Consider the following 11,850-nt stretch of genomic DNA (forward strand, 5'->3'; position numbering starts at 1 on the left):
GGAGGGATTTAGAAGATGTGTAGATGTGGCTCTTGGGGACCTGGTTTAGTGTTGGCCTTCGCAGTGCTGGGGGAATGGTTGGGCTCAATGATCCTAGACACCTTTTCCAACATTAGTAATCCTATTACTCTAAAATTCTGTTATTGTATGACCAAGCCACCACGTGCCCTGCGAGAAGTCCCAGCATTTATGGGGAGAGGCAGGAGCACGCATGGGGATGGGAAGAAGGGAGGGAGTCCATGACTGACAAGCATGACAGGATGGACTTTGGGAAGACCATGAACCAAAGAGGAGGTTGTTCCCTGCCTGGGTTTCTCTGGGGGGGCTTGTCCATGGCTCCTAGTCAGAGGCCATGGGGCTCTTGGAGCAGAGAGGGGCTGGATATGCCAAAGTCTGGAGGGGACCAGGGACACTTGTGGGACCTACCTCAACACCCTCAGAGCCAAGGAGGACCCTGGCCTATCTGTGGGGAATGATGGATCCCAACAGGAGGTTTGAGAACATGCCAGCCAGGGTGGAAAAGGCTGTGGCACACATGGGACATGCCCAGGGCTGCTGCTGTCCATGGGGCAGCCTGGTAAGGTGCTGCCCCCAGCCCAGTTCTGGTGTTGGGCTGGTGTAGCAGGGCAGGACAGGCAGCTGGGCCCCCCAGGGGCCTCCTTAGGGCAGGGCCCCCCAAGGCATCTGGGCCCCTCCAAGGCAGTGCCGAAGCCGCTCCCACAGCCCAGCCATCCCCTTGCCCCTCAATGTGATAAGATAAGGCTGGGTGGAGGTGCCAGTGGCTATAAGAGGCGTCCCTGAAGGTGCTGCTGCTACCAACCCCTGCCCACTCTTCCAGCCGCCACCATGCTGACTGGCGAGGACAAGAAGCTGATCCAGCAGATCTGGGGAAAGGTCGACGGCGCCGAGGAGGAGATCGGAGCCGAGACCCTGTGGAGGTACAGGCCTGGGGACCCCATGGGCCAGGGGGACGAGGGGGTGGTAGCCCCACGGAGGGGCCAGTGTGGTGGGTCTGGCTGGGGTCAGCACCACTGACTGTCCCACTCCCCCAGGATGTTCCATTCCTACCCCCCGACCAAGACCTACTTCCCCCACTTCGACCTGTCACAAGGCTCTGATCAGATCCGTGGCCATGGCAAGAAAGTGGTGGCTGCCCTGGGCACTGCTGTCAAGAACCTGGACAACCTCAGCCAGGCTCTGTATGGGCTCAGCAACCTGCACGCCTACAACCTGCGTGTGGACCCCGTCAACTTCAAGGCAGGCGGGGGATGGGGACGGGGATGGGGATGGGGGACGGGGTCTGGGGACAGGGATCAGGATGGGGAGGCAGGGAACAGGGGACGGGGGACAAGGAATGGAGACTGAGGGACAGGGAGTGGGGGGCAGGGATCATGGTGGGAGGAGGGGGTTGGAGGACAGGGAATGGGGAGGGAAATCAGAATGGGGAGCAGGGGATATGGGACAGGGGATGTGGGACAGAGACCGGGATGGGGATGTGGGGGCTGTAGTGGCGGTGCTAAGCCCTGTTTTGCCTTGCAGTTCCTGGCTCAGTGCTTGCAGGTGGTGCTGGCCGTGCGCCTGGGTAAGGAGTACACCCCCGAGGTGCACTCTGCCGTCGACAAGTTCATGTCGGCCGTGGCCGCCGTGCTGGCTGAGAAGTACAGATGAGCTGTCAGCCGTGCTCGTGTACCATCAATAAAAAAAGACTCCTTTGCTGCAGTAACGCGTCTGTTTGTGCCGGGGCCGGGGGCTGGGCTGGAGTGTGGCAGCGCTCCTGCCGGAGGGAGGGGGCTGCGGGTGTGGTACGGGAAGGGCAACGCCAGTCCTGGGCTCCCTGGATGTCCCCCAGGGCCCTGCTCGCTTCCAACCCTCCCCTGCATGGGATGCAGCTGATGGCAGGAGCCAGGGAATGGAGCTCTGCCTGCATCCCTCCAGGGAGCAGGGCGAAGGCTGCGCCAAGACAAACGCGATCTTTGCATCCCCTTGAAGGATGCTGGGGGGGATGATGGGGGTGTAGGATAAATCCTGCCTGTCTCCATCTATCAAGATGGCTTTTTAGGACTTTATTAGGGAGCTATGTGCTTGCGTGAGCTCCAGAAGCAATCAGAGAATTCATGGAGAGAAAAAAGTCCACCACAGACCATTAAGCACAAAGCCTGTTCTTGGACTCAAGCTCCTGAGCCACGAATCCCAGTCAACTGCCAGGGAAAGCCTTCACACCTGCCCCAGGTGTCTGCTCTTCTCCTGGGACCTGGGCAGGGGAGGAATGGGATGGGCAAATCTGCAGTCCAGTATAGGGACACTGGTTTCAGGAGTTTTGAGCCTGAATTTTAAAAAAATCAGTGATCACAGGTGGTGGGCTATGAGATACTAAACTAGCCCTGGGTTTGCTCTGTGCTGTGACACCAGAGGGAGGAGATGAGGTCCTGCAGGAGAGAGGTGCCTGAGTGTCCAGGTGCGGGCAGAAGGCAGGCGGGGGCACGCAGGGATCCTCCCTGCTCACAAACAGGCCTGGCAGTCCCAGACCATGGCAGCCCCTGCTCCTGCAGGTGAGCCCACAGCACTTATGCTCCATCCTCAAACACACCCCAGTCCACATCCCAGTGTGCTCATGTGCGTTTACACCCATTTGGTTTTGTGCCAGCAGTTTGAAGGGCTCTGCTACCTTGGCAGCTCCCCCCATGCACACACATGCAGCAGACACTGCCCTGCTGCTGCTTCCCAGAAAATCAGCCCCCCCGGCCCTCCCTCCCCACTCTGAAGTGGTGCCAGACCGAGCTAATCTCCCCTAAACACAAATGATAAGAACCTCAGCCATGGAGGAAACACGGGTGTGAACTATCACCTGCTGGTCTGCGCCACCTCCCGAACCTAGTGCAAGCTCTGCAAGCCCCCTCACCCTCCTTGTCTTCCTCACCACCTTCATCTTCCTCGTCCTTGTTACATTCCTCACCTTCATTTGGAGCACACAGGGCTCACCACAGACCACTGTGGTCCCTTGTAACTGCCCAAAGAGCTTGCAGCAGTGCCCAGTGCTGATCCTGTGGCTCTGCCAAGTGTCCTCCCTGCCTAGAAGTCAGGGTCCCCCAGTGCCCCACAGCACCAGGGCCAGCACAGACTGTGCAGGAGAGGGGGCTGGGGCAGGGGAGCTCCGGGGTTTGTTAGCAAAGAGATGTACGTGGCTGTGGTTCAAGGAGCAGGTCACACACTGTGGGGTGGTGTGGGATACACCGGTGTGGGGTGTCCTGAGGAACAGGAGCAGGGAGTGCAGTGGGGCAGCTGTGCACAGGGACTGTGTTGCATGGCAGAGGGCTGTATAGGGACAGCACATGTGTGTGCAAGGACGTGTAGGTGTCAGCTGGCAGTGTGTGGAGGGGCACTGTGTGTCCTGGGGCAGATCAGGGGTGTGTGTGCAGGCTGTTGGGTGGTCAGCCTGTACATGCAGGTGCACAGGGGGTTGTGTGTGGGTGTGGGGCACAGACTCCCCCCTGCTGCTGTCCCAACACCTGACCAGAACCCACCCAGGCTGTGCCAGGAGCACCCAGCCAGTGTCCACCCCATGCCAGGAGGGGACACACACGGGCTCCTCTGCCAGTGCCAGTGCAGACCCTAACGACAACCCATGCCAGCCCAGGCACTACACCTAAACCTAAACCTCATCCTAACCCCAAGCCTAACCCTGCTGTCATGTCAGCGTGTGTCCGTGGGGCAGAGACCACCCACCTGCGCTGGAACAAGCCCTGACCGTAACCCTGACCCGACCCCGCGGTGCCGAGGCAGAGCCCCCCCGCCGGTGCCGGTGCCGGTGCCCGGGCGGAGCGGGGCGGGGGAGGACGGGCGGTGGCCCCGCCTGGCCGGGGTCCAGCACCCCCGGGACCGGGGCGGGGCGGGGCGGGCGGAGCCCCAGCACCGCATATAAGGGCGGCGGCGGCCAGCGGGGACACCCGTGCTGGGGCTGTCGAGGCAGAGGTGACATCATGGTGCTGTCCCCCAACGACAAGAGCAACGTCAAGGCCATCTTCGGCAAAATCGGCGGCCAAGCCGAGGAGTATGGCGCCGAGACCCTGGAGAGGTACTGTGGCCGTCCCCAGCGTGACCCTCTCTCCTCTCCAGCCCCGACTCCCTCGCATCTGCCCCCTCTTCTCCCCATCCGCAGCTGTCTCTGTCCTGTGCCTCCCTGTCCCTGACTCACCCGTCTCTGAACCGCTCTGTTCTCCAGGATGTTCGTCACCTACCCCCAGACCAAGACCTACTTCCCCCACTTTGACCTAGGAAAGGGATCTGCTCAGGTCAAGGGTCACGGCAAGAAGGTGGCGGCTGCACTGGTCGAAGCTGCCAACCACATCGATGACATTGCTGGTGCCCTCTCCAAGCTCAGCGACCTCCACGCCCAAAAACTCCGCGTGGACCCTGTCAACTTCAAAGTGAGTGTCTGGGAAGGGGTGACCAGCCCTGGGAAGGGATGACCAGCCCAGCTCCCCTCCTGCACACCTTGGCTACCTGCTTGCCTCATTCCCTTGCTCACCACATCCTTTTGCCTTTCAGCTGCTGGGCCAGTGCTTCCTGGTGGTGGTGGCCAGCCACAACCCCTCTCTCCTGACCCCAGAGGTCCACGCTTCCCTGGACAAGTTCCTGTGCGCCGTGGGCACCGTGCTGACTGCCAAGTACCGTTAAGACGTGTACCGTGGCTAGAGCTGGGCCCAACACACCACCAGCCCTCCGACAGCGAGCAGTCAAATGTTCTGAAATAAAGTCTCTTGCATTTGTGCTCCAGCTCTGGTGTCCTGCTCTGTGTGCTGCCCGCGGGAAGGGAGCGGGAGGGATATGCTCTGGGGGTCTGAACTGGAGGTTCCCCCACCAGGTGGGTACATGGAGGAAATGGGCTCTGGTTTCGCTGTCCCTGAGAGGAGGCAGCATCTGGGGGGGTGGTATCCAGCAGGCAGACACTGCTCTGCTGCCGTGGGGCTCTGGGAGCAAGCAGAGCATTCCTAGGCACCAGTGGAGGGGAGAGACTGGAAGATCTGGGGCTCTCTGCAGCCCCAGACTGTCCCACCAGAATTCCACGCTGGAATCCCCTCTTGCATCACCAGGCCTGTGCACCCTTGCTCAGGACAAAGTGTTGGAGGGCACCTCCTCCTGGAAATGTTTGCAGGAGACACAGGAGTACAGGGGCTCCTAGCACCTGTGACCCTCTGCCTGGTGGCAGCGTGAGAACACCCTGAGGACCTCCCTGTGCCAGGACATCTTTCTTTGCACACAGGGCCGTGCAGTGGTGGAAGACTGCTTCTGTCTCCACCTAATGCCCCATTGCTCGGATGTCTCTGTGGAAGGGTCCTGGGGAGCTGCAAGGGGAGTAGATGGGGCTCAGCTCCAGATCCAGCAGTGTGGGGTGGGTAAAGAGCACGAAAAGGAGCCCAGGACTTGTGCTGCTGTCTGCACCCCCCCAGCCCTTATCACAGCCCACAGCAGGGTGGCCGTGGTGGGGGGCTGATAAAGGAAAGTGTGGGCTCTGCTCCAGCTCTGGGTGTGGTGGGAGATTGGGCAACAGATAGTCCCAGGAGGCTACAACCTGCCAGGTGCTGAGTAAGGGCTGGAAGGTCTTTAGTGAGGGGGGAAGGTTCAAGGAAGCCCCAGGGTGGCTCACAAAGCCAGCTAAGGTTGCCACAAGGTCCTTTGATCCTCGGCATTGGCAAGGATGGACTCTTCCCTAGTCCCATGGCCTCCAGGCACTGTCAGTGAATGCACAGAGACAGGAGAAACTCCAATGACTCCAAAGAGAGAAGGAGGCCCTTCAGACCCTGGGGTTTCTTCTGCAGTGCACTTCAGGCATCATGATCTCACATGGCCACTGTACTGGCACCTGTGACCCACTGGGCATGATGAAGAATGGAGGAGAAAGCCGCACATGGCATCCCTGGGCAGTCTGATCTCCCTTTGTGCAGAGCAGGTGTTGGAGCAGGTTCCACCCCTCCAACCAGGAACATCACCCAGGCAGAGCTGTGGGCACAACTTCCCAGGGATCTCATGGAGAACCAGGATATGGTGGGGACTCAGGGCACACAGGTGTGCAAGGAGGTGTGAACTGGTGTGGAAAGCGTTGGGAAGAGCCAGCATCAAATCCAGCATGGGCTTGGACTCCTGCTAACTCAACCACTAAGGGCCCTCAAGGTCCTGAGCATGGTGGGTACATGAGACGAGATGTAAAAGTGTGGGGACAATGTGTATGTGAGGGGTGAAAGTGGTTCCCAGCTCGGCTTTAGCTCCTGACAGCTCCCAAGCCGTGCCGTGTCCTCAGGCAGGACACGTTGGGTGGCAGTGGGCAGTGTCCTGCCTCTGCAGCACTTTCCCAGGGTTCTGCCTGGCCAGAGGACTGCTGCGCTGCTGTTGTCCCAGCATTTGTCCCTGCTGCCACCAGAGGGGGACCTCCAGCCGTGGTGCTTTCTCGGGGCCGGGCAGAGGGTGCTCGGGCTGGGGGAAGCGGGGCTGCTGCGACCGGGCTTCCAGCCAGCCCCGGGTCCCGAGTGCTTTGGGGACGCCGGTGCCAGCTCGGAGGGGGGTGCAGGACCCCTTCCCATCCGTCCGTGTCCAGCGCTGAGAGTTCCAGCCCCGAGCCCCTTGTGCCTCCTGGCTCATAGCGCAGGGGCTCCCTTCACTGGGCATCCCTCGGTGACCATGGCTTCGTGTGCCCCAGGACACAGCCTGCCCACGGGACAGACACGCTGGCCACAGCTTGGTGCTCCCTGAGCTGGCATCCCTGCCCAGCTGCCTTGGGACCCACCAGCACCACAGCAGCCACGCTCTGGAGTGGGGCAGGTCAAATATTTGCCCCAGGCTGGTTTTGCAGCTGGCTTTGCTGCAGCTCCAGTGCTGAGGAGAGAGTTGGAGGCAACTTCTGCATTGCCACAGCAGCAGCAGCAGCCTGAAACAGCCCCAGGTGACGCTGAGGAGGTGGATTTGGAGACAAAGTCCCCTGATCCAGGCCACGGCAGCACTCAGGAAGCCGAGTCACACCAGGCAGCTTCAGCAGAAGAAGGAAGACGAATATCTCCAGGTCATGCCTGTTTTGATGTCTCCACTCTCTGCAGGCCTTTCTCAGCTCTCGTTTATTCTTGATGGACAAAGCACCTGGGGTTCAAAGATAGCCCAGAACAGCACAGTGTTCTCTCCTGTGATGTCACCATGGCAAGTGGCATCTCAGAGCTCATTTTTATTGAAAGAGGAGCTAAAATGACATCAGGAAATGAGCTTGATGGTTATGACTTACCTGATCACAGCACTTTCACCAGCCTCTTGAGGGGCTGCAAACAGCATTGTCCAGGTAGTTTGGATTCTAATCTTATTATGTTGGATAGATAGTCATGGCCCTAGAGAGGGTGTCCTGGAAAGGGACACAAAAACATACTTCTGAAGGAGGTCAAGCATCCTACGGGAGTTTAACAGGAATTCTCCATGAATTTTCTAGCAAACAAGCAGTGGGAAGATGGAGAATTAATTCCTCACTGGAAGGTGATCTTAGGAGAGCAGCCAAACGATCCTTTTGCTGGAATGAGGAGGGAAAACATCATGTGTTTTACAAACTGTTCTTGTTTCTACATCCCATATTGGAATTCAATATGGCAATAGTGTAACCCGTGAGTGGTGCAGCCAATAGGTCTTCTGCTTCTTTGCTGTGTGTTTGGACAGCCACTCTTTCCTAAATGTCAGATTTTCCCTGCTGAAATGATCTCTCTGATTTGTCTGGATCCTTTTGGATTTTAAGCCAGTGTTTGCATCCTCTCCAGCTCAGGAACATCTGAGAATTTAATAAGGACATTCTCCATTACAACACAAGTTATTGATGACAGAACAATGAATAATAATGGTAAACAAAGAACTGGAATCTGTCAAAGAAGGAAAACAGACTCATCTGAAAGGATTAATTCCTGGCAATGGCCATGATTATTACTCATCTCTTTCTTTGATTAAAAGTCCCACTGTTTGGCTTTTTTTAATTGAAGCCGACTGGTTTGTAGTTCCTTGGTTTTCTCCTTTTACCCTGCTAATGATAAGAGACACGATGGTCTCGTTTCTGTGACCCCATCCCCCTCCCTCTTTTCCCAGAGATATTGCATGTTTGGAGGTGGCTTCCATCAGTTTTTGAGGTAAAGGGGATTTTTTTTTTCAGGCAAGCAGTCTGAAAATAAGGAATGATTGAAATACACTTTAATTCAAACTTTTTGGGATCCTCCCACCTCCTCCACTGGCTGTTTTGGCAGTGGAAAAAGGAAAAGTGGTAGAAGACAGAAAATGAGCATTGATTAGATTTTCACTACAAAGATTGAAATTGAATAGAAATGCAAAAATTTTCTTCCTGCTGGTTGCCCTGTCTTCCCACCACACAGCAACCACCTGGGAGATTGATTTTGCTTGGAGATGAGATGATAGGCAATGCTCTGCTGGTAACATCAGTACTTCCTCTCTCCCTGTGTTGTTTTTCTGTATTTTTCAGCAGCAGGAGATGCCATCTGGGGAGGGCACAGCTTTGGTTGTGTTCCTCCAGCTCCCACACAAGCAGTAATAGCAATTCCAGAGGGTACATCCCTGCCTGTTGCCTTCAGCATCTGTCTGTTGACCTGCTGCTGCTCATGAATTTGCTCTACCTTTCATAAACCTGCTGATCCTATTTGTTTCCACAACCTCCTGTGGCAGTGAATTCCAGAAGTTCATTCTCCCACCTGCTCCAAATAAAGTCCTTTTTATCCATTTGGAACCAATGTACCAGACTGATCGATGGCCTCTAACTCATCATGCATGTGTACCAGGTCCACGTTCTCTTTATGATTTTGTAGGGCTGGCTCCAGAGAAAAATCCCAGCCTCCCTGGAACCCCCTCATAGTGCAGCTACCCCATCCCCTTGATCTCAGTTATCCTGCTCAGGGCTCTATGTCCACAATGCTCTTACATCCTAAGAGGTCCTGTTGTGATAGGACAAGGGGTGATGGTTTTAAATGAAGAGGTTTGATTTAGATTAGATACAGGGAAGAAGTTTTTCACAATGAAGGTGGTAAAACATTGGCACAGGTTACTCAGAGAGGTTGGGATGCCCCATCCCTGGAACCTTTCAAGACCAGGTTGGATGGGGCTCTGAGCAACCTGACCTACTGGTCACCCCATGGCAGAGGGGGTGAGTTAGACAACCTTTAAAAGTCCCTTCCAATCCAAATTATTCCATGATTATAGGATTCTATCATCAGAGGCCAGACCTGCACAGATGTGGGTGCACCAAGCTGTTACACAACAGGCAGGAGGTGCCCTCTTTCTTATTTTGTAAGCCCAGGTCCTTCCTGATGATATCACCATATTTTGTTGGCTTTTTTTTTTTTTTCTTTTGCTGCACATAAAGGCTACAATCTTGGTGAACCATCAGTGAGGACTCCAGCATCTTTTTCCTGAGCTGTAATAGCCACTTTAAGTTCAGCCTCCTCTGTTTTAGATCATATTTCCCTATCCAGGTCACCCTCTTTATCTACACTGAAAGGATTGACCTTCTGTTTTTCTGTAGCACTGGGAGCTGCACATAGCAGCATTCCACAGAGTACATCAAATATCCTTTCAGCAGTCTCCTGCAGTAATGGAGCATCATCTGACTTTTCTGTCAAAAGCTAAAACTCTGCAACTCTAACAGCAGATTTTTGGTCCCTAATCCTGGGATACAGTTCTTCATTATACTCTTCCTTCCCCTGTCACAGTGACTTCAAGTCAAGCTGCTGGGTGGACACAATTCAATGAAGATCTACCTGAAGATAGTTAAAACAGAGAGTTTTCCAGTCTGTGCCACTTTTTTACTCCTTGCACTGGGATCAAACAGAAATAGGGGATCAGACTGTGCCAGCTCTGTGCTCTCCAGAGACTTTTGCACATGGCCAAGAGGATCCCAGCTATGGATTTATGGAAAGCAATACAGCAAAATGTGCATTGCAGCTGCTCATCCAGAAAGCTTTTAGACATCCCTCAATAGTTGAGAAGCTGAGTGCCTTTATTAATAGTAGAAATATATTTATCAAAATTCATGGATCAGCACTGTTAAAGCTCCATAAATCCAATTTGGACAGGCCACCATTATTTATTTTTCCAGGTTGTTGCCTCAAAGAGGGATACTTGCAGTACATAATCCACACTTTTCCACAGGCCTGTTTGAAACACTGTAGGACATGCACTCTCCAGAATAGCACCTTCCTCTTTTGTCTGACTTCCTAATGAAGGGCTGCAATTTGGGACTCTTGCACCAAAGAGCAAGAAGCAGAAGTGGTCAGCCCTAACCATCACAGGGACACCGACACCACATTCAGAGAGTCACTGAGTCACACAGACGCCCGGGCCCCAGCATGGCCATGGTCCCTCAGGCTTCAGCATAAACAGAACCTCCCATGTGATTTTCCGAGTCCTGTGGGTTCTTGATGCCACACAGGATGAGGCAGATACCTCTGCAGCTGGATCTTCTGCCTGCCTGCAAGTCTTTGTGATCCACCTGCAGCACTGCCTGTGCAAGTGGAGGAAGCTTCAGCTTCCCCAGCTCCAGCTTCAGCCCCAACTCCGGCTCTGCAGCCAAAAGGAGACCCTCCCTGGCCCAAAGTCACCCCTTCTGAGGCTGCAAGGCAGCTTAGCCAAAGGGAAAAGGAGCAGCCCAGACAGTCACTAAGCCAATGACAACATTTGCATGTCCCCATGTATTTGGGGCAGCTGTCAGTCTGGAGGAGGCATGTCCTACAGCATCCATCCACACAGCTACAGTGAACACTGGAATGCTTTACTTGGGAACAAGCAAGTCCAAGAGACCCAAGCTGTGAAAAAAAATAGGTATTGTAACACATAATGGATCTGACTCTGTGTTGTGCTAGATAAGCTTAATTTATACTCAGATCTTTGACATTGAATGTCTTCTTTTTTTCTTTTTTAAGAGGAAAATAACTAGAAACAGTATTTCAAGAAAGTAATTCATAAGGGCTGATTGGAGATGAGCTGATATCTCTAAAAGTGGAGTTGAAGGCTAAATTGATGTAGAATGAGGATGGAAGGGTTTATTTGTTTTCCTCTTAGAAGGAGAGCTCTGAAAATTCAAGGATAGTATCACACAGGGGCAAACGGAAATGAACAAGCAGTGAGCAAATTGAAGCTGGAAATTAGTGGAATGGTCCTTTTCCATCCCTTGAGCTTATGTGCTCAAGCTTCTGGGCTGACTTCAAGGAAGTCTTCTCCTAAATCAGATGAGGACATTGCCAGCTTTGAGCACACAGCCTGCTCTGACTGGGATTTTGGTGATGTTAGAGCTCCTAGAAAATGACACTCACTTCCCCAGGGGATTTCCTTCCCATGCCCCAGGAAGTTATTACAAAGAGTAATATCCTGTGAGAGCAAGAGGCAAAGATTTTGAGCTCCAGAAGTAGAAAGTCCATCTCCAGCGAGCTTGTGGTTGACTGGAAACAGGTCCGAAGTCCTCAACTAAGCTGACCCGTAAGGGAGTGGTGGGATTTTTGCCTGAGCAAGGACTCCAAGACTGTCCCCAGACTGCATTATTCTGCTGGGGAACACATCAGAGGGAATCCCAAGGAAAAGGCATGTAAAAGAGAAAATCCTTGACTCTTTTGAAAGCAACTGGAAAATCAGAATGAGTTGACCATGCCTATGAAAGCCGCATTTCCCGTGAGTCCCATGAACATGGCAGATACATGAGAGCAGAGAAGGCAATCGGACTTTCCAGGAACCAGTATAAAACCACCCATGAGTTTGAAGGGCTGAGCGTCCCCAGTGCTTTCCCGTCTGAGCGAGGGCACCGTGTGCTGTCCGGTTATGACCGAGCCATGTGAAAGTTTG

General features: G+C 54.2%; 2 protein-coding genes across 2 annotated transcripts; both read left to right on the forward strand.

Moving 5' to 3' along the window:
- The first annotated feature begins 796 nt into the window (after window positions 1–796).
- On the forward strand, window positions 797–1,719 carry LOC309579114 (hemoglobin subunit alpha-D). The gene is made up of 3 exons (XM_082292162.1): window positions 797–938; window positions 1,053–1,257; window positions 1,540–1,719. Exons 1-3 carry the CDS (start codon window positions 847–849, stop codon window positions 1,666–1,668), a joined length of 426 nt encoding a protein of 141 aa, XP_082148288.1. The 5' UTR covers window positions 797–846; the 3' UTR covers window positions 1,669–1,719.
- A 2,226-nt stretch (window positions 1,720–3,945) lies between these two features.
- On the forward strand, window positions 3,946–4,773 carry LOC309579036 (hemoglobin subunit alpha-A). Its single transcript, XM_082292052.1, has 3 exons — window positions 3,946–4,072; window positions 4,220–4,424; window positions 4,546–4,773. Exons 1-3 carry the CDS (start codon window positions 3,978–3,980, stop codon window positions 4,672–4,674), a joined length of 429 nt encoding a protein of 142 aa, XP_082148178.1. The 5' UTR covers window positions 3,946–3,977; the 3' UTR covers window positions 4,675–4,773.
- Window positions 4,774–11,850: the final 7,077 nt, after the last annotated feature.

This window comes from Coloeus monedula (genome assembly GCF_965178545.1).
Source record: "Coloeus monedula genome assembly, chromosome: 16".
Lineage (NCBI taxonomy): Eukaryota > Metazoa > Chordata > Aves > Passeriformes > Corvidae > Coloeus > Coloeus monedula.